Consider the following 22,688-nt stretch of genomic DNA (forward strand, 5'->3'; position numbering starts at 1 on the left):
TGAATCTGGCAGCGGATTTGATCTGATGATTTGTTTTTTCTGTTTCCGAACAATAATTTGATTTGTAATGGACAAAGAAAACCTAATCTCATGTTAAAACTCATTACTTTGTCCTCATTTTTCCCTTGTATCTCCTCATTAGGAACCCCCTTCAGGTTGAAAGCTTGTTTTGGTATTTTTTGACATTCAAATTATTATTTCACAAGTCCTGAGGTGCTGAACAGATCCCAATCTGCATACGTCCCTTTCACTGTGTTCTTGTGGAACATGTGGTATTTGCAAACAAATAGCAAGTGGCTGTGAGGGAACTTCAGGGCATGAATATTTTCTGTTCAAGGCTGCTCTCAGAAACATTAATTACAACAAACATGGTTGGTTGGCCAAGTTGGTGTTTCAGAGAGAGTAAGAGAAAGTTTTGCTGTGCCCACTGGCTCCGATTAAATACAGCATGTACTAATGTTGTATTGCATCTCCATATAATTTACTTCATGTTTAATATTTTCTATATTCGTAGACTGGCCCAGTCATTCCCCAAACCCATTGACTCCAAGCCCCTGCTATCTCAGAGAGAAACCCCTCCATCAGGAACTCTACAGCAGCGTGGAGATCGACGCCCACTGAGCGAGCCTTTTGATTGGTCTGAGGCACCTCACTATGACAACACGTGTTTTGATGCCGAGGAGTCTCCTCTGGATGCTCCATCATCTGGTACAAGTCAAGGAAATCCTCCGCTGGGGTCCAAACCTCGCAGCCAGTCGACACATGGGCGCCGCCCACTCCTCAGGCAAGAGCGAATCGTAGGAGTTCCTCTTGAACTGGACACCCAGACGCTCCCCTTCCACAGCAATCAACGCTCCACCCCAGACAACGACCCACAGTCCTCTGGAGCACCACAAAATCCTTGGCAGAATTGGACCAGGACTCCTAGCCCACTAGAGGACAGAACTGCTTTTCCCTCCAAGCTGGACCTCACACCCACCTCCAGCCCCAACCCTGACCGCAAAGACTTGGACTCGAGGTAAGTAAATGGATCTCTAGGTGTATCTCTCACTCATTTACTGTGTAATACAATATAGACTGTAACTAAGGGCCTTTGGTCTTTGACCATTCGCTGTTTTTACTCTAAGGCTGGAACAGGGAGCTGGACCTTTGCCCGGCAGCTGGACGTACCACGACAATCAGGGGGAACAGAACAGGAAGGATCAGCTCAGTGTGAGTGGGTGTAACAAGGTGACAGTGGTGATGAGTAAAAGTTCAGACCGTCTGTCCCCGATGATGAAGGAGACACGGTCCAAGTTTAAGAAGTCGCAGAGCATTGATGAGATTGACATTGGCTCCTACAAGGTCTACAGGTAGGGTTTAGTTTCATGATTATTTTTCTTTACTATAAGATAATTAAATATCATGTCATTGCTGAAGGACAACATTTCCTTCTCTCCTCTCTCTCTACAGTATTCCTATGGACAGCTACAGTTCATCCATTGAGCAACAGACCAGTTTGGACCGCCCAGAGCTGCCTGGTTCTATGGAGCAGACCAGCATGTCTCGGTCACAGTCTGCCCCCATGTTAGATGATGAGATGGGCTTTCCAGGACATGGCAGCCAGAACCAGCTAGGACAGAACCAAAAACCTGCTATCCCACAGAAAGCCTACCACTTTGACCAGAACTACAATCCCCAGGTTACCACGTTATGTTTTTTTAAATATTCCTGATGGGATCACTAAACTAAAAAATAAATCAAGTGAGTTTGAATGTTTTATTGTGAAGAAATAGGAAGCTGTGTTGTTTTTGTGCTTGTTTATGAAGCAACAGTGCAACTTTCAAAACATCTTGTGAGATTACGCCTGTTGTGGACTCACTCGTAATCTTTCTCACCAATCAGGTGACCATGGATCGTCGGGTCCCCCCACCCTTCCCCAACACACCAGATTATGTCAACCAGTCATCAAAGGCCTTGGAGTACCTCAGTCAAACAGGAAAGACATTACCCAAGGAGTTGGTGAGCCCTCGGTATCGTGCGTATCCACCATTAGAGATGTTTTCCTTCCCCCAGTCGCCAATTAGTCAGGATGGTCCTCCAAGCCAGCAACAGCAGCCAGTTCCAACACAGAGGTCCAGGCCAGGGTTTTTGAGAAGAGCAGATTCACTGGTGAGCTCCACGGAGTTGGCTTTGTTCCGTAGAGTCCATGAAGCCCAGCAGGAGGCGCTGCAGGAAGCCCAGTATAGACAGCAGGTACAGGCTAGTAAATGGCACCTGCCAACTGATGCCTATTTGTGTGTGTTTGAGTGTGTGAGTGTGTTTTAGTCCTACTATTGAAAAGAATAAATTACATAGAAACATCAACCTAGTCAACTGTAATTAAGCATGAGAAAACTGCAGCACTGCCTTCTAAAGTCTTAAAGGTGGAGTGTGTCAGCTGTAGTAGGATATAAAAAGGGACATAAAAAGCTCATTCTAAGCTAAAGAAAATGCAACACTTCTCATTATCAGGTGATTGCATACTAGGGAAAATATAATTGGCATTTCTTCTTATAGATCCCTTTACATCCTACACACTGCACCTCAAACTAAAACAGTGATTATACAGTTATTGAGAGATGTTTTTTAACTCATGTCTTTTCTGATAAAGTTTCATTATTTCCATGTCACATAATTTATTGAAATCTGCTTCCTATATATTTTATTGACAAACAATAAACAATATTTGACTGGTTTGCTGGAAACTGATGATTTCATTAAGACACAGAACTTCTTCAGTAACTGTATTCAAGAGTGATTTTCAGGATTCAGATGATTCGACTGTTAAAGGCAGCTGTGCATCAAGACTTTTATTTCATAAGTCTAGTAGCCTAATGCTAACGATCATATGGACCTTTTTTCATTTATCCTCTTTTATGTCACTGTATCTAACTTTTTGTTTATAGAAGTAACATGAATTTGTTACTATGATGTATTTTTGAAAATCAGTGGTTTGATGAAACTCTACTCTCCTCCTCAGGCGGACCCCCCTCTTTATAGCCGGGCTCTTGCCTACTCCACCCCCATGGACCACTCTGCTCTTACCAACATGGCTGACAGCCAGAGCCAGATGCTGCACAACAAGAGAAATGGTCGTTATGATGATGACTACCCCACCTACCAGGAGCAGAAGAAACAAATGATTGGTTACCCAACCAAGAGCCTGACTCAGCGTCGACCCCTGTCTGCCAGGAGCTACAGCACTGAGACCTATGGAGCATCCCAGGTAGACTGACTGTCATAGAGTCATAGCTGCTGCTGTAAGATGTTCAAGTTGTATGTATTTTTATTTTATTTTTATTATCATGGTATGGGTCTATTTAGAATTTAGAGTGTATCAGTGAGATTCCAAAAGAGACATGATGTGCTGTGGTATTGTAGTCATCTTCATAAAAGTATGACCTAATAATAATACTAATAATAATCATAATCATAATCATAATAACATAAAGAATAAAAAATCACAGGAAGGGCCTGTGTGACTTGATGTTTCTATATGACTGAGTAAGATATGTTAATCTTTCCATTTTCTATAAATACGCTTTTCAGGATGTTCTACATGCCTGTAGTGCTACTTAGCAAACATAGCACTACACTAAACTAACTGATGAAGATGTTTAACTTTAAAACTACCAAACATCATCTCATTGCCATTTTATCATTGCAGTGACACTGTATGTGGAATGACAGTCTGCTGAACCTGGAAACAAAGTTGATGAGAGTGATGAATTAAAACATTAGTGTTGAACCACAAGAATAATTGAAATGCTCCATGGAGCTGAAAGAAACTAGAAAGGTGTTGCTAATTCTCTCTGGGTTGATCACTGCGAGTCAACCTTTTCACATGCACAGTTTTCATCATCATTTTAATAGCTACTCACAAATTTTTCATAACCTTTTGTTGTCAGGCCCGACCAGTGTCAGCTCGTCCCACTATGGCTGCCCTTCTGGAGAAGATGCCGCCGGACTACACCTTGGCACCCTGCCCTGAGAAGCCACCTGACGACACCATCAAAGTAAGACCCATCATACAACAGAAACCTGAAGACATCACCTCCAAGATGCCTGCCGATTGGAGGCAACAACTACTCAGGCACATAGAGGCCAAACGATTGGACAGGGTACGTCAAAGCAAAGCAGACACAACGAGGAGGGAGATGCACACACTGTCACACGCTCACACACACTTAAAGCAATCAGAAGCCTTCCCTGTATGTATACGTGTAAGTCTGTGTTGTAAGGTCTGGCTGCATGTGTCCACTCCACACTGTTGCTCTGTCAGCCTGACCTACTCACTCACTACTGTGGATACTGTGCTGAAAATCACATCCTGAAATATATTGCAGGTAAATCTGCACTGAGACAAGTAAACTGACCATATGTCACATTTGAACAAGTGAAATGTCACAGAGATAACTGTAGTACACTGTTTTAATGTGCTGTAGCTTGTTGCAAGAATGATTAAAAAAACATTTAAAGCAACAACACAAAACATGCTGCTAATTCACAGAAAGCAGAGAAAGTTTGGTTCCAGTTTTTCTAGTCTGTGTGTGTCCTGGCTTCAGCTTCATGGTTACCTTAGGTATGGAAGTGGTATCAGTCTCCTCATCTAATTCTCAGCAAGAAAAAAACATTTTGCAAAATGTCAAGCTAATTCTTTCTGAATCAGAACTGCTGCTTCAACTGCGAGGACAATCAGACATAATAAAGAGGAAGACTGGAACACAAAGTTCTGGAGAAAAGGTTTAAATAACATTCCATACATTGTGTGATTCCCCTTTTCTGTAATGTGGTGCAAAATACTCCAACCATGGCAAAACTTAAACAATAAAAGTTGATGTTGATGTGAGAGCTATGATAAAATGAAAGATTGAAAGACATTGTCTCTCCACATGAAGTAGTTGAACTTACCCTAATGAAACTTTGGGATTGGGACTAGCGTTTGTTTATGTACCCCCATGCTAGTGCATCACTAATTAGAAAACTCACATGATGATCTTGGAATGAATTGATCCACCAGTTGTTGCTCGTATGACATGTCTCGTGTGTACTGACCGATCACTAGCTAACATTCCTCTGTGCTTTCAGCAACTGTGCACTATTGTTGTTGTTGTTGTTTTATCAGTGTTATCATTGTTGTTTATTTGTCTGTGGAGCTCACAGTGTGTTGTCACCACGCTGCAGCCCGCTGTGTTGGCTCCGCCCCACCCCTCCACACCACATTCACCCATGTCGTGTGATGTTGTCTTCTCCAATCAGAGTGGTGTCCTAAAGCACAACACGCTCACGCTGGGCATGCTCTGTCAGGGCGGGGGTCACGGCCAGGGGCGCAGCAGCACTTTGAACTTTAACCTTTACAATAACACTAAGCATGAGCCCCCTGCTGGCCGCTGGCTGCCACTACCTCCTCCTTCGTCTGCTAACGCTGTGAGTATCCATATGAGAACAATGAACCCCTGGTATAGATATTTATAATGCACACATAGGTGATTCAAGAGAATAGCTGCCACTGCCTTTTCTTCCATCTATACCTACCATTAAATATTAAATGTGTGCTATTATTGCAATTATAACTTAGATTACTATAACTATCTTGTCTACCTGGGTATAAAATGCCTTGGTATGGGTCTTGAAAGCTCATGAATCTTTCTCAACATGATGAAAAACCACTTGAACAAACAACTTGAACAAATTCTGGTGATAGATTGGCGTTTGGGCTGAAATGGACGACACTTTCAAATTTACCAAAACATGAGTCCATCATGAAATACTTCTGTGTTATGTCAATATCTTTGTTGTGTGAAACATGGAGCTGTTGGGCGTTGCATGTCTGCACCACGTTTGATCATTTTAGGACCTGCTGTGGTGTTTGATTATCTGTTGTTATTATCTGTCGATATTATACTACGTAAATACAGTTAGGAACATAAATAAATGAATGATGTTTATAGACCAGTACATTTTTTGGCATTTGACCTCTGCACATTGATTTTGAATATGCACATCCCCATTTTGGGGTCTCATAACTAATGGAAAAAGTGGCTGACACACTATTGCCTGGCCAAATGTGCCCTCTTCCCTCAATACTCATTACTTTAACAGAAAGGCCAAATTAGGCTTTTAGGCAGCCATACATGAACATATATGGCTGCCTGTATGGCTGTGTCACCAGTGTTTATTGATGACCTGACAGATGGCAAAAGTTATCAGGGTGAAACTCTACTCGAATTCAGCCAAATGCTGCCAAATTGATGCATGTCTCTTGATATTAAAGATCGATAATAACTCAAAAGATACAGCTAAAGTAACCCAAGCATTTCTAAAGGCAAAGAAGGGGGATGCTGTTCACTGGCCAAGTCAAAGTCAGTCACCTGATCTCAATCCGACAGAGAATGTTTTTCACTTACTGAAGACAAAATTGAAGACAGAAAGACCTACAAACAAGCAGAACCGAGGGCAGCTGCAGCTGAGGCCTGGCAAAGTATCTTGAGGGAGGAAACTTAGATTTTTGGTCATGTCAATTCAACGTGGTGGTGTACAGCGACCAAATACCAAAAAGAAGGCGGAATTGATTTAACAGCCTGTTGCAGTAACACATATCAACATAACAGAGGCAGGGAAAGGCTGATACACAAATTAAGTCAAGTTAAATATTGATTTCAGTAATACTAATTTTTAGTTATGGTTGTTCTCTCTGTCTTTGTCTCCTAGACCCCCTCTCAGCAGGGTGCCATGCTGGATAATGACCAGGAGGGGTTATCAGGAAGTAACCAGTGGACTCCCTACTCACTTGGCCGGAGGGACGTCCCACCTGATAACCTTATGAAGAAGGTCAGTGTTGTAGTCTAATTACAAACCTTTTCATCTTTATTTTAAGAGTTTATTTACCTACTTTATTCATTTTCCATGTCGCTGACTGCAGAGTGCCCACTCCCACAACCCTTCGCATCAATCACACAACACCATGATCGTCACTTCGTCTTCCTCCTCCTCTGCAACTACGCCTCATCGTGTGGTTGGGCAGCAGGGCTACGATGGGATGATGAACAAAGGGGGTCAGTACCAACCAGGAATGCCTCTGTCAGTGGTTCCTTCTGGAGGGCAATACCAAGGCAACATGTCTCAAGGTAAATGGCACTGACTCTCAAATTAAAGTTACCCAAAAACTGTGCAACAGTCAGTTGATATTAAATTTAGCATGTGTGCCACCATGTGACCACCTACGCAAACCTAATTTTAGGAAGTCGTATTTTACAGTGTTAAATGCTACCAGTCTCTCCTTTTGTTTCTCTCATCCAGGCCTTCCCACTCCTGGTCAAGCTTATCCTGGTTCCGGCCTGCCCATGGCCCTGTCCCCATCTGGGAACCAGCCCCAGTACAACCCCCATACCTCCCACAGTTCCCATCAGCCCTCTCTTCCTGCCACCAACCCCCAGTACCATGGCAACCAGGGTATGGTCCATAGCAACCAGGTTGTCATGACCACCCACACCAACCCACGGCCTCAGAGCGCCCGCTGCCTGTTGCAGACTAAAGGCCAGAAGAGCACGGATGGTTTCCAGGAACAGGTATCTGTCTGTCTGTCTGCAAACCACATCCCACTATCTTGGATGTCTGTTTGAAACTGGGCTGTGCTCAAATGATAGCTAAATATAAAGCAACTAGGTTAGAAAGGATATTAACTTTGTGGATGTAGGTCCATTCAGTTACACTACAAAAAGGTGAATGGTTTGATAAGCTAAAATAGTACCTAAATGTAGGTAACTGTGACACAGTAAACTTTAGTTTTCTTTAGTTCTGGCACAAATACTTTCATTGTTTATTCATTAATAGCAGCAAAAATAGTTTCCAGATCAGGTACGTTGCCTTTAGATGATCTGAGATAAGGCCAATGAGCAGTGAAACAAAGGAGACGATATATAATGTGATCCGCGACGTGCAAGTGTAATATTAGCCAGTTCACAGCAACAGTTTTTGAAGAAAGCTGTCTAGAAAAAGCCATGGAGGCGTAGTTCTAAATCTGAGATATCTCACAGATGGAGATCACTGCACCAGTTTAGGTTGGAACATGAAGTCATTCTCACCAGGCATATCAGCTGATCTTCCTGAGAGGTTTAGTTTTTCCCTTCCTAGTATGAGATGGCTTTTATTATGCCAAATAAAAACAAGACAAAGATATTTGTGGTTTAATTGTTTTAGCCAGAGAACGGTGGACCTCTGCTATGGCTGCCAGAGCTGGGACATATGATATAAAAGTACTCGTCCGCTGTTCATGCTCTCTATCTACTCTCTGCTTATGTTGATAATGTTATGGTTGTATTTCACTTTCAGATGTCCTCCTTTCTTTTTTCTGTCTATCTTCTTTTTCTCTCTCTCCAGTTGTGTGTGAGAATAGAGAAGAACCCTGGTCTTGGTTTCAGTATCTCTGGTGGCATCAGTGGCCAGGGGAACCCCTTCAAACCCTCTGACATGGTACGACTCGACCCGGCCTGCCAGCCAATCACAGCCTCCCCGGCTTTACCTCAGAGTTGCCATGGAAACTGCTGCTTGTTACCGCAGTGTTTCGTGCATCTGTTTTTCTGTCTGTCTGTGGGGCAGCAGTTGACTTGGTTAACTTTGAGTCGCTCTGAGTCTGTGATTTTTGTCTGTGAAGTCGTTGGAAAATCACAGTTTCAACTTTGTTGTGTGTATTTGAAAGGGTGAAGACATCCAAAGTGGGATGTACATGACTTACTGTACTCAAAACTCATATTTGCTGCATATTTAAAAATATAAAAAAAAAACCTAAACTGTCTGAAATGTTGGAAACAACTTTTACGCGACTAGACAGGATAGTAAAGTCAGACATTTCTGAGTTTGGTTTTCTCTCTCATAGACAAATTTCTGAAACCTGATGACACATTTATGCTTTTGCACTTCATTAATATTGCATTTTTGTGTGCTTAGTTTATCTTTACAACCTCCTTTTTACTTGATGTCTCTTGGAATATGAACTTACAAAAAAAAAGATTTTGTTATAGATTTGTTCTCATGTGCACGTGGAGGGATATCACAGGAGATGCCTTCTGCTTTATCATTTCTACTTCTGAGTTTTTGATTCTGCCAGTGTGTGCCTGTACTGAGACCCTGTTGGGGTTGCAGATCCCCCAGGCCTGCTGCAGATTGCAGTCTGTCCTAGAAATATGCTGCTATAGACAGACTAAAAGAGCGAGGCTGCTTGCAGTGCTCTGACAGCTATTTTAGGCAGGCTCCTTAGTTCTGGGACACTGTGGGTGATTTTAGATGTTCAACACTTTGATCTAAGGATGTGAGGTGTGACAGTTTTTACTTACTGTTATTCAGATGTTGAGTAACTGACGAGACAGCGAGACAGCTGGTCTATAAATAGAAGATCTACAGGAGGAGTTTTTTAAACATTCAGCCTCCGTACATCCCATGTGACAAATGGTGAATTAATCAAGCTCAGGGTGTGCAGTGATAATATAGAAACCGTCAACTCATCATTTAACTTTAGTTTTGAGTAGACAACTAGTGAGTCAGTTGCTGACTCGTATGGTTACTTAATCATTCCCATCTCTACTTGTATTCATAAAGCTTCCACTAGCTGCAGTTTGTCCATTATTAATGCTTAATGTAACACAGGAAGGAAACTGAGTCAATGCAGATGTGCAGCTTCTCAAGCGACTTCTCTGAATAATTTGTCAAGTAGTGAAATACTTTGTCAAGCATAAAATATATATGGTACAAGTCTAAATATAGATATGCGTTTCCTATATAAATATAAATATTTCAATATTTAACTTTAGTCTAAAATGCTTTTCTTTACCATTATATTGTAGCTTTCTAAGAACTGAGTAAATGACAAACTATGAATGTCATCTACTGTTTTTTGGTATCTGCAGTAAATGTTTTCAAGTGAAATACATGGTATCAGTGCTGCAGCTACATTAAATGTTACTTTCGTGTTTTATTACCTGATGGATAATCAAACAAATGCAGGTGCCACATTTGATCAGTTTTATAGATTTTTTGAATAACTTATGGGAACCATGTTCAGTCCTTTTCACGTTTACATGTGTGGCTATTTCAGTCAGGTAGGTTAATGACTCCATAAATAGTTTTAACTTCCTATGAATGTAATTCAGGGCAGACTATATTTAGTTTAGAAATGGACTGTGCATGAAAACAGCTTTACTGTTAAATTATACATCTATAGGTTGGAGCCTTGGAGTCTGATAGGGGCCAGGGCAGTTCCACAGGACAGTGGCTCACCCTTGTGGTCATCTTAATCTTTGCAGCCACTTTCTGATGTGTCTGATATAGAAGAAAGTGATTGTAACCTTGAAAAATACTTTTAAAATGTGTATAAAGTTTATTATACTGTAGAATTAGTACCTGAAAAGTGGCTTCAAAAATACCCTTTATGTCCTTTCGAATGTTTCGTGCGTTTTTAATTTAAGTTTCTAAGAAAAAATCAACTACTTTTTAAAGTTTATATCTAAAGTTATCTGATTTCTTCTTTTGAAATGCTTGGAGAAGCCTTCATTATTTTTAAAAAAAAACAGTGCACAAATCATAAATTTGGCAGTTGTTTAGAAGTATTTGACAATCTCCTATAAATATTTGTAAAACCTTCTAGAATAGATAGTCAGTTTTCTGAAAAGGAATCATAGTGATCTTCTAATTATGACTTAAAAACTAAAGGTAGCGCTCTAATCCACTGGCCAATAAGTTTCACTTCTAACTTATTAGGATTCAGCGGGTTGAGATGGTGACTCGGTTCTTTCTCATGGCTCAGTTTGAGAACAAAGGACTGGGTGTTAAGGAGCAGAACATGGATTTTCATTCAGTTCTGGGTCATGAACATCTGATAATCCAATTTTCTGTTCCCGGTGTTGCTAAATATGTCATCTTTGCACATTGAGCTGCAACTGATATCAAGCACAATTATTAATTGTCATTTTTATGAGAGCATGGTAGCCTATATGTTTTATCACTGATCTGCAAAAACCCCATCCCCAGTGTGATGCTGTGGGGAAAAACAGACCAATCATTCACATTTCTGAAAAATTCTCAAATTGATGATGGTTGGTTTTTGCAGGGCAGGTTTATAGTATTTAAATGTTTGATTGCTTTGACTAACACCACAACAGTTTTAACTGCTTACAAGCATATTTGTAATGTACAGTGAGCTCCATACGTGATTCGACAGTGAGAAGTTACTCTATTAAGTACTCAGTACCTGGCAGCATGCGAATGAACACATTATTTTATATATTATACAAGTATTATAAGTCATCATTATTTGATAATATACATGTATGAGGCTCACTGTATCAATACCAGTGTGACAGTGTTGAGTAACTTATTCTACTAATCCTTCAAACTTCACTTCTTTAACATGCAGTGTATGTGTTTGTTCCTGTATTCACTCACACACTGTAGCATGTAGGTGCTTCAGCACTGTCTCTACTACATTGTACTGGTCTTGGTTAAACTTCTTGGTGTGACTTTTTTTTATGGCTCATTTCTCTGTTAAGCTTGCTATTGTGTGTTCAACATGTGCACAACCTGTTGAAACATGTTGAGTCGATACAGCTACATTGTCCTACACTTTCTGTGTTCAAAAAACATCTTTTAGCTCACAGTGAAAAGATGTTGGTGTTTTTACAATCTCTGCCTTGGGATGTCGAGGGAAAATATGGGGGATGAAATTTCTTCTGGCCTGCCTTCTACCTACTTCTTTCCCTTAGTCAGAAACCATCCCACACCTATTCTTCTTCCCATATTCTTTATATATTTACTGCATATCTATTTTTCTCTCTTTCTAACCTCATGTCTATTCTATGGCAAGCCCTTATCTGTATAAATAGCTGAAAGACCATTTTGACATGTCTTTTTTGGGAGGAATGTATCACTCAGTTGCTGTAAATTTTAAGATAGATGCTAATAACAAGTGAACCTTAAATGAATCACTGTGACGCACCAGCAGTCTTATTGTCAACAGCATATCTGCATCATTTGCATGCCTCTCCAAATTTAGAACAAAGAGAATGCACTGATGAACTGGCCGTATATTTTTGGCAGAAATGTGTGTGGTTTTTCTTTTCTTTTTTTTTTTGTCAGTTGGGGTGGGTGGATATTGAGATGAGAATGAGAAAGGCAAAGATTCTAAACCATCGTGTCCCTGTGTTGTCCTAACGGTGTATCATTTTGACTTATAGGGTATCTTTGTTACTAGGGTACAGCATGACGGGCCCGCCGCCTCCGCCCTGCAGCCCGGAGACAAGATACTGCAGGTAAAACACTCTCACTCATCATCGAATGGGTTTGAAACAACCGCACCCTGCCCTGTTTTCCCTTCCTAAACCTTCCAAATGCCTGCCTTGTTTTATAAGCATGGGGGCAGAGCATTAAGCAGGACAAAATTCATGTATCGTTTCTCTGGTACATTTACAGCAGTTCGACACTTTCTTACACATGCATTTAAATAAAATACAAACAGTCAGTAATTAGCTGCTCAGACTTGATAATTCTGGTGCACAAATGTATGTGCGTTCAACTTTTGCCTGCCTGTATATTCTGCCTCCGTGTGTTTGTCTGTTGATGCAGAAACCTGGCATGTCGCCACACCATCTCTTTCATTCATCATTAGCCTGTGTGACCATCACAATACTATGTACATTTTTTTAGGTGATTTATAACTTTACTTAAGTAGCTTAAGAACAATATTTCATAAGATGCCAGGGCTGAGTTTCACAAAGATAAACTTAGACTACAGCTTAGATACCTTAGTTCTAACAGTCACACATTTTATCTATTATTTAAGTGATAGCTATGAATGCTGGGTAAATAAAGTCTTCAATTACAAAAAGAACAAAACAGAACATCTGCACTAAACCTTTCAGCTCCCTTCACTTGGAGGAGAATCCTGGGAGAATTTAAAGCTATACTACTTAACTTTTTTTTTTGTTTTTTTTTTTTTGGCATATGTTTAGTAGAAATATGCTGCAGAACATTTCTAACCCTGAAGGTTTTTCATTGAGGCTCATTCTCCTAACTTTAAATTTGATAACGACTAATACCTGAAGGGTTGCACAGAGTGTGCAGACGTAGACGTAGTGGACTGTAGCAGACCATTGAGCACAGCAAAGCAGGAAGAGAGAAGGATGACCGGAGCAGGTTAGATTGAGCTCAAGTCTCATGCTAGCGCAACCTCAACTTACAATCGATTTTGAGTCTCATGCAAGTGCTGGCTTAAGTTGAGTATTTTAGCAACAAGGATATTTTACTTGTATTTTCAAATTTACGAAGAGTGCAACAACACAAACCGACCAACATTACTAATGTTAATTCCACAAAGAGGCGTATTTTCCCACTTTGTATTATCAGTTGATAGGTTCCAGTTATCCTTGGAGTTGCCTAACCTTTTAGCTTTTCTGTATAACTCTCTAATTTATAGACTAAAGTAAAAATTGTGTCACTGCAGACCAGTCTAAAATATCTTTGTGAAACTGGCCCCTGGGCTGCATAATAATGCAGTGTTGGTTATTTCTGCCCTGAGTTTGCAATGGTACTAACATACACACAAAGTAATAAAATAACAAATTAACCATCTCCAGAAGAATTCACCTGTCTTGTGCTGGCGGCTGCTTGTATTTCCAGGTCAGTTAAAGTTTAGAATCGGGACAGATTTTTCAACTGCACACTGCGTTTTTATGCTGTTCCCAATTTGCTTCCATAAGCAGGAACTTTAACTTCAGCAACAGAAAGCTGAAAGTAGATTTTCCTATAAATTGTGAAAAAGTCAAGTGGAGTTTTTTGTTTTTTCCCCTCAATACATCCTGATGTTGATGTATTGTTAGGCTCTGCAGGGGCACGACTCTCCTGCGGCAACAATAGTTATTGGAGCAACTTCCGCCTCTCATGTAAATCAGTCAAATTAAATCAATTAACACTAAACAAGTAGCAAAAAATCCCATTTACTGTGCTACTGAGTTCTATTGATATTTACTGCACATGTTTTTTTTTTTTAACTGGTGCCCAAAAGAAACTTCAAGGATTGTACTGTGAGGTCAAAATGAGACACCAGCTTTACTCTGAGACGTTTAACCCCCTTCATCTCTCATTCCTTTCATGTTTTCCTCCCTTCTCTTCTCCCTCTTCATCTTCTCTCCACAGATGTACAGTTTAGCTGGATGAACTCATCTAAAAGCCCTGTTTTGTCTTTACCCCTTCTCTTTCTACAGCATGACTGTGTAGCTCCTCCTCTTCTCTCTCTTTTCCCCAACAGTGATGTGTTACTGAGATAATGATGGCAGTGACTCTCCATCCTTCCACACACTCACACGTAGACAATGTATGGAAATACTGCAGCACACATACCTCTGTACATACATGCACACACACATGCTGTTGACTGTGCTGCGTGTTTGCCTTGCAGGCTAACGGACATAGTTTTTTACACATGGAGCACGAGACAGCCGTCTCTCTGCTGAAGAGTTTCCAGCGGACAGTGGACTTGGTGGTTCTGAGAGACAGCAGCACGCGCTAAAATAGTTTTATAACAAACAAACAAACAAATACAACGCCTCTCTTCTCTGCTCATCGTCATCCCACGCCACCCCACTTGCCTTCCCCTGGAGGCTTGTGGAACTGAAAAATGAGCCGCCTTTTTTACCTTTTTAGGGGAACACATAGACATTTATTTGCCTATTGCTGGACCAAAGGCAAATACTAGTGCCAAATGTACTATAGGAAACATATCGGCTCTTCTGTACACCGACGGTCAGGGACCTGGTCAACAGCTGGACGGACCACAAGACGACTTTGCAGTCCTTACAGGGCTGCTGCAGTTTGGATTTTGTGGTTGGTTTGCTAATGAGGCGGTCTTCTGATCAGTCAGTTTGAATAGTTTGGTTTTGTTGGTTAGTTAGGGTTCTGGGGTATTTTTGCCTTTTTTCACTGCCTTTTATTTTGCTGTCCATTGTGGGTTTTTAATTGTTTTTTTTTTGTTTTTTTTGGTGTAGCACCATGATCTCCGATCCTCTTTGTTATATTCTGCACTGTTTTTTCTTTTTCTTTGACTGTTTCTTGTGTTTATGTCTTCTGTTCCGTTATTGCCACCAATTTGCAGATTGAAAACTTGAAGAGTAACTTCACTGATTTTCAATTTGCTTCCAGTGGTTTGAGCAGTACATGTATATCAATTGTATTAAACTTGTCTAAGCCTTCCCCGTTTTAAAACCTGTCCCTGCTTCTAGCTTAAACTGCAGTTCTGGAGGAGCAGGTATGAGCAACCACATGGTGTTATCTGAACTAAAAAAATCCTCCAGATGATATCATCCAGAGGAGCTAGAAGCAGAGACATATGTTATGATGGGAAACGCTTAGAGAATTTAAATATCATTCACAAGTGTGTACTACCAAACTAGAACCAGAGAAGTTGAAAATCAGTGTAGTCAGACTTGAAGACTTTCTGCCTTGTGTACATAGGCTTATATAAAGCTGCACTCTCTGTAGAGCTTTGACAGAGCGCTCTACAAAGTTAGGATTAATATAATTATCTCTTATGAACATACAGGGATAATTTGTCCAAATGGACAATTTTCTAAAGTATATCACTGATTTATTTCTGTATAGAAAACCCTTTTCATAGCCCATCACTGCTACTTGACTTACCTTTCAGAGGTTTTAACCGTTGCTTGCACAGCTGTGCTGAAAAGAGCTAAAGCAATATTCAAGTCTCAGCCCACTGAGTTTTTCAGCAGAGCCTAAATTGTCCTGCAGTGCCATCTATCACGTAAGTCATGCTAATGTTTACACACACTGCCATGCACTGGAATTAACAGGCAGACACACACACAAACAGACATACATGCCCCACACACAGCGCACATTTAATGGTGTAATCTCTGTGCACCATTGTTCAGTGAAGCCCTGTTTTAGCTTGATCATAGCATTCAAATGCTATCATAAAGCCACTTGCAAACACACTGTAACATTGTTCATAATCTCTGTGCCATATTTTGAGGTCATGTTTTCTAGTATTATTACAGTAATGTCACATCCCTAGCTGTCTGAGTTGTGTGATAAAGTGACAGCATGCTTTTATGTCATTTGTTATTGTCAATGAGCCATTTTTTTCTGTTGGCTTCTAGAGTTTTAGACTCTAGATGTATTATACCACTGAGTTTCAGTGAGACTGATGTTCTACAGTTGGTGCCATATGGACCCTCTTCCCCTCCCCAGTTGTATTTACAATGGCCCAAGACATCAGAGCTTTACAGTACCTCTTTGTGGCCCAGATACGATCTGCACACAGTGAGAGCAGCAGCATGGCTTTAGTGAGTTGACAGTTTTGCCTGTGTTCAATATAGCAAGTGTCAGAAAGCATCTCCTTCACTGAAGTAATCTGCTCTCTGATCTCCCTAAGGAAAAAGGTAAAACACACAGTGTCTGTGTCTAAATGGGTGAATCTGCAGTGGATCTTATTTTCCCTTTTCAGACAATCAGGGAACGATCGGATCTGTGTCACAAAGGCTTCTGGCTACACTTGAAATTTCTGTATAACTTTTGTAACCTGGGGAGAGTAGACACTAGTGGTACAGGGACATTTACATTTGACATTTAGATTATCCAACATTGTTGGCAAATGTTCAAACTCATACGTGGACTGTGTAAGGCTGCATTTAAAATAAAACACTAAATGGAGCAGGGAAAGGAAAGTTGGAAAGGGATAATCCATGAGAAGTTCCTGGTCTGTTTTCGTAAGAGCCATTGCAGTGTGGTGTTTTAAAATCCAGCACTCATTGTCACACTTCACAAATTATATTGACATGTGAGAAGTAACTACAGAAAAGGGGTGAAGAGGTCCGTTTTCTGTCTTTGTGCAAATGCAACACATCAACACAGAGGATTTTTCCTGGCAGTGAGGTTTGTTCTGTTCTGTGTAGCATCTGATGTTTAATCCAGAGCAAAACATCCTTCACTGTCCTTTGTTTTACTTGACATGACAGCGTCACTCTGTGCCCATTTTGTGTCAGCTCGCCGATTACGCATTAGAATTTAGTTAATGAAACATAAGGGACACAAAATGGCACAGATTAGTTTTGTGGTTGAGAGATCTTAACCACAGGTACCCACTTAACCCTATTTAGAGTTTGAAATATCAAAGATATTGTGATGAGAACAGAGAAAAAGGTTTGATAATATAATTATTTTTTACTACATGTTTCAGGTAATTCTTTCTAAATATATTGATATACCTTAGCTTTGCTCAAAAATTGTGATATTTTATAATGACACTTATAACAAAGTTATGGACGGAAGTACGCACAGTATGACGTGGAGACCTACACATGTACTATCCAAAACTGTATAAAATGTATTTCTACTGTAATTGTGAATTTGTGTTATACAAATATATATTATATATATGTATATGACTATAAAAACAGTCATTTTATATGTGTTTAAACTACATAAGAGCTGAACAAATGCTGAAGGCAGTGTCACTGTACATAGCTGTGAATGAAATCAATTTAAAATGACTCATATTGATTGTGAATGTACTCATGCTTTCTGCAGTACCTACACCTACCCAACTTGAATGCTGCTTCTTCTGTTGTGTGACAAAAAGTACTTTGACCTCTGAGGAGAGAACTGCTGTCGAGTTATAAGTTGGACAAATTTTAGTGACAATTTAACAGAACTATTTATTTCTTTATTTATTTGCACATGCAAGTTGAAATCCTTCCAGTTTTAAGTTTGAGTATTAATGCGGAGAAATGTAATTGCTGAATTATATATAATATATATCATGTGTTTAGAATGCATTTTGCAGACGCTATCTGTACATACTATTTAAGATACAATTTTTACAAAAAATACGTATATGTATAAAATTGAAAAAATGCTGTTCAGCAATTACTCTGGAGCCATTTTGGGCTTTGGGACGTACCATTTTTTCAGTATATAAGAAGTGTTTTGAATAATGTACTAAAGTCTCTATTGTACAAATAATAAAAATGTCACTATTGGTAACCTGGGCTCCATCTGGTGCTCTGAGCTCTGTGATGGAAAGAGGAGGTTGATATCTCTTTTTATTCTGCTCAACTTCCCGTGATGAGGTAAGAACTACGAAGAAAACATGGAAAAGGTGAATGGAAAAAGCCACTTTCGCTAGGGAAGGTAGAAAGGACCTGAAATAGACAGAAAACAAAGTGAAGGAGGAAACATATTAAGAGTGAAAGAATAGAGTTATAGAGTAAAAAGGAAGTAAAGGGGAAGATTAGTTGGTGTACTCCTGTGGATTTAACACAGTGGAGGCTCTCATCCTCCCAGCAGATGCTGCTTTGTTTCTCCGTCCATTAGTCTAACAGCCTGACTCTTCTTCATCCTGCTGAACCTGCACATCCCATCTATTCTTTGACACTTATCTGACCTGTGGATCACAGAGGGGCAGCTGAGTTTGTCTAGCTCATTGTGGTAAGTATAAAAGTCCTCAGAGATCCTGCACAAAGTACATGCAACTTTAAAAAATGAGCAGCTGTACAGAAATTATCTAAATATATTCTATAAGCTATATTTTATATACAAAAGCTTAATTAGTAAAGGAAATAGTATCTTAGTATCCTATATTAAGAGAGGTATCGTTGGCTGTCTTACACCATTCACCACTGCTCTCCTGGCATTAGTGCTCTATGTAGAACAACTCTGCTCACTGTGGTGCGGGCTGACAATAAACAATAGAGGGTAATGGTACACACACATTAACACATGCATTGACGGAAGCAGAATGTCCCTTTGTTCCCTTTCCTTTTTGCTCTGTCTATTACACACTGGCTTGGACAAAATGATACTTCTGTGTGCTGACTGACCAACCCACTTACACAATCATGCATAAATTTCTCCCCACGCTGCCTCCTACATTATGCTGGAATCAGTGTGTGTAAAAGTTACAGAATGAGAGTTTGAGTGCACCCACCGAAGTGGTCAATAAGCTCTTGTGACCTAATCAATAACAATACCACAGTCTGAGTCCATGACCTGTATTCAGCTGATGCCTGTGTGGAGAGTGTGTTTATGCAGATGACGTGTATCTGCAGTCACTCCCCCGTCTACAGACAAGCACAGACATTCAATATGCGTCCAACATATGTCCTGCTTTGCTTTTTTAATTTGGCCTTTCAGATTATTTCACCTTATGCTCTTTTTTACGGCAGCTGTTTACGTCTGTATTAATAATGTACTCTTAACCTGTAATCAGAGGCATCCAGAGATATAATCTTTAATAACTATATAAGGAGAATATACGTAAATTGTAAACTCAATTTAGGGGGTTCAAGGACTGAGGACAGCAATAACACCCACCGACTTTCAACAACTACAAAGGAGACTTATTTATCCTATAGACTGTGTGTATTCAATATGTATTATAGTCATAAATAATGGGACATCATCTGAGCCTGGTATGGGCAATAGGTGCAGCAGTTGGAGTATTACAGTTGCCATCTTTATGCAACATCCTCATCTCATCAGATTGCTTAGATGGCAAAAAAAAAAATAAATTATATGCAATGTTATAATGAAATTCAGAAGAAACTCCAGATTTGTGAGTGATTGGTGAAATATTTGTTAGCTAAGAGATCGAAAACACCAGCAAACATTAGCTCACAGTAGCTAAACACTACAGTCAAACTTTAGCCAATTTAAAACGATAGTTTGCAGCGTCTGTATTGTTTCGAGTGCGTTTTTAACAGTGTAGGTTTAGTGAAACTATTTCAGCAATGACAACAAATCACAATTCAGTGGAAACCGTCAATAATCATGCAAAAAGGTCTGACAGTGAAGACTGGTTTCTATTGATATTGTATAAAAACTGTGACCAGACCAGACATTTCATATGTGTACAGTTCATTATCCAGATTGATTAATAAATGTATGAGAGCAGTGAACACAGTAGAGTCTAATCCCTATCTGTAAATCTAATTCTATACTGAGAGTTGAGTGGATTAGATTCACATCCAGAGACCAATAACAAGACAACAGTGGCACAAACACACACAAGCTGCTTACGAAGAGCCTTTCAAACCTGCTTCAATGGTTTGTTGAAGTGAGTGAATGAATGTGTGTCTTTAAAGGACTGTGTGTGTGTGTGTGTGTGTGTGTGTGTGTGTGTGTGTGTGTGTGTGTGTGTGTGTTGGCCCCACAGGGCCGCCTAAGAACCGGTCAGACAACGTTTTGAGTCACCTGAGTGAAGAAACCGAGAACTAGTTTCACCAAAGAGAAACAGAGGAAGAGTTAAAGTGAAAGAGAAGGAGAGAGGAAATAAAAGGCTCAGGCTGCAGCTCCGGGTCTAAGTCCACACGGGGACCGTCAACTTCCCACGTTTGACAGCTTCTCTCTTCAGCTGCTGCTGCGACTCTTTGTTCAAACTTCAAACTACTTTCATTTTTTTAATCTGTCTTTCTTTTGATGAAAAGTCAGCTTGAGATCTCAGACGGCCGTGGTGTCAGTTTTGGTGTCCCAGTTTGGAGGCAGGCTGTCCCGGGACAGACGCGCACATCTGTAATAACACAGTGTGTCCCAGCGACACACACACACACACACACACACACACACAGGGGAAGAAGACTGGACGTGTCACCATGCCTCTGCGACAAAAAGGTAGATAAAATGCATTTTGATCATTGTGTGTCTTGGTTTATTTCCTTGCTGCTCAGCTTCCGTTTAACATAGAAACGACACCGAACAAATCACTTGTTCGCGCTGGTTCTGCTGCGCGACGCGCTGCACAGCACGTCTGAGCCGAACCCTGTCTAAAACTTCTGCCATTTAAAGTTCAATTGTTCACTGTCATATAAACTCGACTTCTAGACCCTGATATAAGAGTTTTTACTCATTATTCAGACCTGGTAGTGAATTCGGCACACGTGTTTTTTCACAAAGTAGGACCTTATTAGTCTCTAACTTTACTTTAGCTGCTTTGCAGTGGCAGTCTACATTTAAATGAATTCATACAGAGGGTCTGCTATTTGTATTTTTTCTTTTAAAAATTATTGCATACGTTATGGAGACATGAAATGGTTATAGATTTTATGAAATTGTTATCATTTTGACTTCCATTTGCATTAACATAGTTCTGTGCATGTGTATCCTAATTGTTGTACGTCGACACATTTCGTGTAAGTCTGATGGGATCTCTCAGTGCTTCCGGTTTAATCAGCTGTTCCCAGTGCCTTAGATCCTGGAATGCAGTTTGCCCCATTCCTTTACCCAGCTTGTCAACTAGTTTGCCCTTTTGCCCAACAGAAAATCACAACAATTGATACCAATCCATAAAATGCAAACAAATCTATTGCATGACCACAAACATCATCTGCTTCCCCACTTCCAAGAGCAGCTGAGCTTGTTGCATCCTTGTAAAAGTACTAATTGAACACTATACTTTAAACTTTTTGATGCCAAATGCTGAAACGTTCTTAGTTTTGTAATAACATCATCATGATGAAGACTGTGTTAGGTCCAATCCAGTGTGAGTGGTCAGTGTTTTTAACCCCATCAGTCCTCAATAAAGCAAATTCTTTAATTGTATAGTGCTAATTAAAAATGCCTGGAGAGCTTTGCATAAAGATTCTTGTTATTTTCTTGCTGTTGTCAGATGCTCAGCGAGCTCTGGAGCTTCTCCAGCAGTACCGGGCTAAACTAGACCAAAGACAACAGAACCAGAAGCAAACCAAACAGGGCCCTTTGGAGGAAGACCAGCAGCTGCAGCAGTCTCTGGATAGAGTCATCAGCGTCTTTCAAAGTCAGCTTTTTAGTGCTCTGCTCGGTAAGTATACCCGTTTTATTCTTGGATTTTTCACATGCAGGTGAAGTGTTCTGTTGCAGCACATTTAGATGCCATCACACGAAAAACTTCTGGTATCCAGCCACACAAGTTGCTCAGCAGGTTAGTTTACAACCAGCTATTTAGAGTGACTGTGACACTTTTCATGAAGAGGTGTAGCGGCCGTCTAGAAAAGATGTCAAAAACTTTATCATTAGCTCAGTGTCACATCTTAAAAGTCAATGTAGTAGTGTCATTTCTTCCAGTCAGAAAGGATGTTGTGTGTTTGTGTCTGCATGAAGGCTTGAAGACAGGAGACAACATGCTGGACTGATCGTAAGAGAACGATGAGGGCCTCGTTTGCTGTCTTTGGCAGTACTAGTTTTCACGATGTCTAGAAAGATGTTTGAACATCGTGATCACAGGACTGCTCATACAGAACATACAAAAACATACAGATAAAGGTGTAACCCAGCTTGTCAAAGAAAACTCGTCTCCTAGTAGACAAAGTTTACAGAATATGTAAATTCCTCCTGTGAGTTAACAGTCTCTGTCTCGTTTAAAGCTCTCTTATAGGAAGGGAAGCACAGGCCACATTTGGCTGGCTGGTTATGTGCACAGTGCCAAACATATTCTTAGTCCTGGTCCCACCTGCTTTGAGCCACACCCACAACTTTAGCTCTTACACTAACACTCCTTCCTATTGTTTGTATACATGTGTGTTCCTGATTTCCATGTGACTTTGACCTTTAACCGCTTTGTGTTATCTTGACACAGTGCGATATTTCTTTCTTTTCTAAATGTTTCTTCTTTTTCATCCTGAACTTCACCAGCA

At 40.3% G+C, this 22,688-nt stretch overlaps 2 protein-coding genes across 11 annotated transcripts in view; both read left to right on the forward strand.

The window, feature by feature from the left end:
- lrrc7 (leucine rich repeat containing 7) overlaps positions 1 to 18,051 on the forward strand; it is a 90,920-nt gene extending 72,869 nt beyond the window's left edge. For 3 of the 6 annotated variants that reach the window (XM_026344759.1, XM_026344757.1, XM_026344758.1), the window contains 13 exons: positions 515 to 1,018; positions 1,128 to 1,352; positions 1,453 to 1,681; positions 1,885 to 2,235; positions 3,002 to 3,247; positions 3,930 to 4,142; positions 5,281 to 5,448; positions 6,733 to 6,852; positions 6,944 to 7,148; positions 7,321 to 7,589; positions 8,401 to 8,493; positions 12,246 to 12,320; positions 14,465 to 18,051. In XM_026344759.1, coding sequence (XP_026200544.1) covers positions 515 to 1,018; positions 1,128 to 1,352; positions 1,453 to 1,681; positions 1,885 to 2,235; positions 3,002 to 3,247; positions 3,930 to 4,142; positions 5,281 to 5,448; positions 6,733 to 6,852; positions 6,944 to 7,148; positions 7,321 to 7,589; positions 8,401 to 8,493; positions 12,246 to 12,320; positions 14,465 to 14,575 — 2,809 coding nt within the window. In that variant the 3' untranslated portion in view covers positions 14,576 to 18,051. Of the gene's footprint in view, positions 1 to 514; positions 1,019 to 1,127; positions 1,353 to 1,452; positions 1,682 to 1,884; positions 2,236 to 3,001; positions 3,248 to 3,929; positions 4,143 to 5,280; positions 5,449 to 6,732; positions 6,853 to 6,943; positions 7,149 to 7,320; positions 7,590 to 8,400; positions 8,494 to 12,245; positions 12,321 to 14,270; positions 14,345 to 14,464 lie in introns of those variants that run through there. The other 3 variants (XM_026344762.1, XM_026344761.1, XM_026344760.1) reach the window with 3 other exon arrangements.
- A 2,255-nt stretch (positions 18,052 to 20,306) lies between these two features.
- LOC113152283 (discs large homolog 1-like protein) overlaps positions 20,307 to 22,688 on the forward strand; it is an 82,264-nt gene continuing 79,882 nt past the window's right edge. For 2 of the 5 annotated variants that reach the window (XM_026345439.1, XM_026345440.1), the window contains exons 1-2: positions 20,310 to 20,691; positions 21,686 to 21,856. In XM_026345439.1, the coding sequence (XP_026201224.1) occupies positions 20,673 to 20,691; positions 21,686 to 21,856 (190 nt within the window). In that variant the 5' untranslated portion in view covers positions 20,310 to 20,672. Of the gene's footprint in view, positions 20,692 to 21,685; positions 21,857 to 22,688 lie in introns of all 5 variants that reach the window. The other 3 variants (XM_026345446.1, XM_026345441.1, XM_026345442.1) reach the window with 3 other exon arrangements.

Source organism: Anabas testudineus, chromosome 4, assembly GCF_900324465.2.
Source record: "Anabas testudineus chromosome 4, fAnaTes1.2, whole genome shotgun sequence".
Classification (NCBI taxonomy): Eukaryota; Metazoa; Chordata; class Actinopteri; order Anabantiformes; family Anabantidae; genus Anabas; species Anabas testudineus.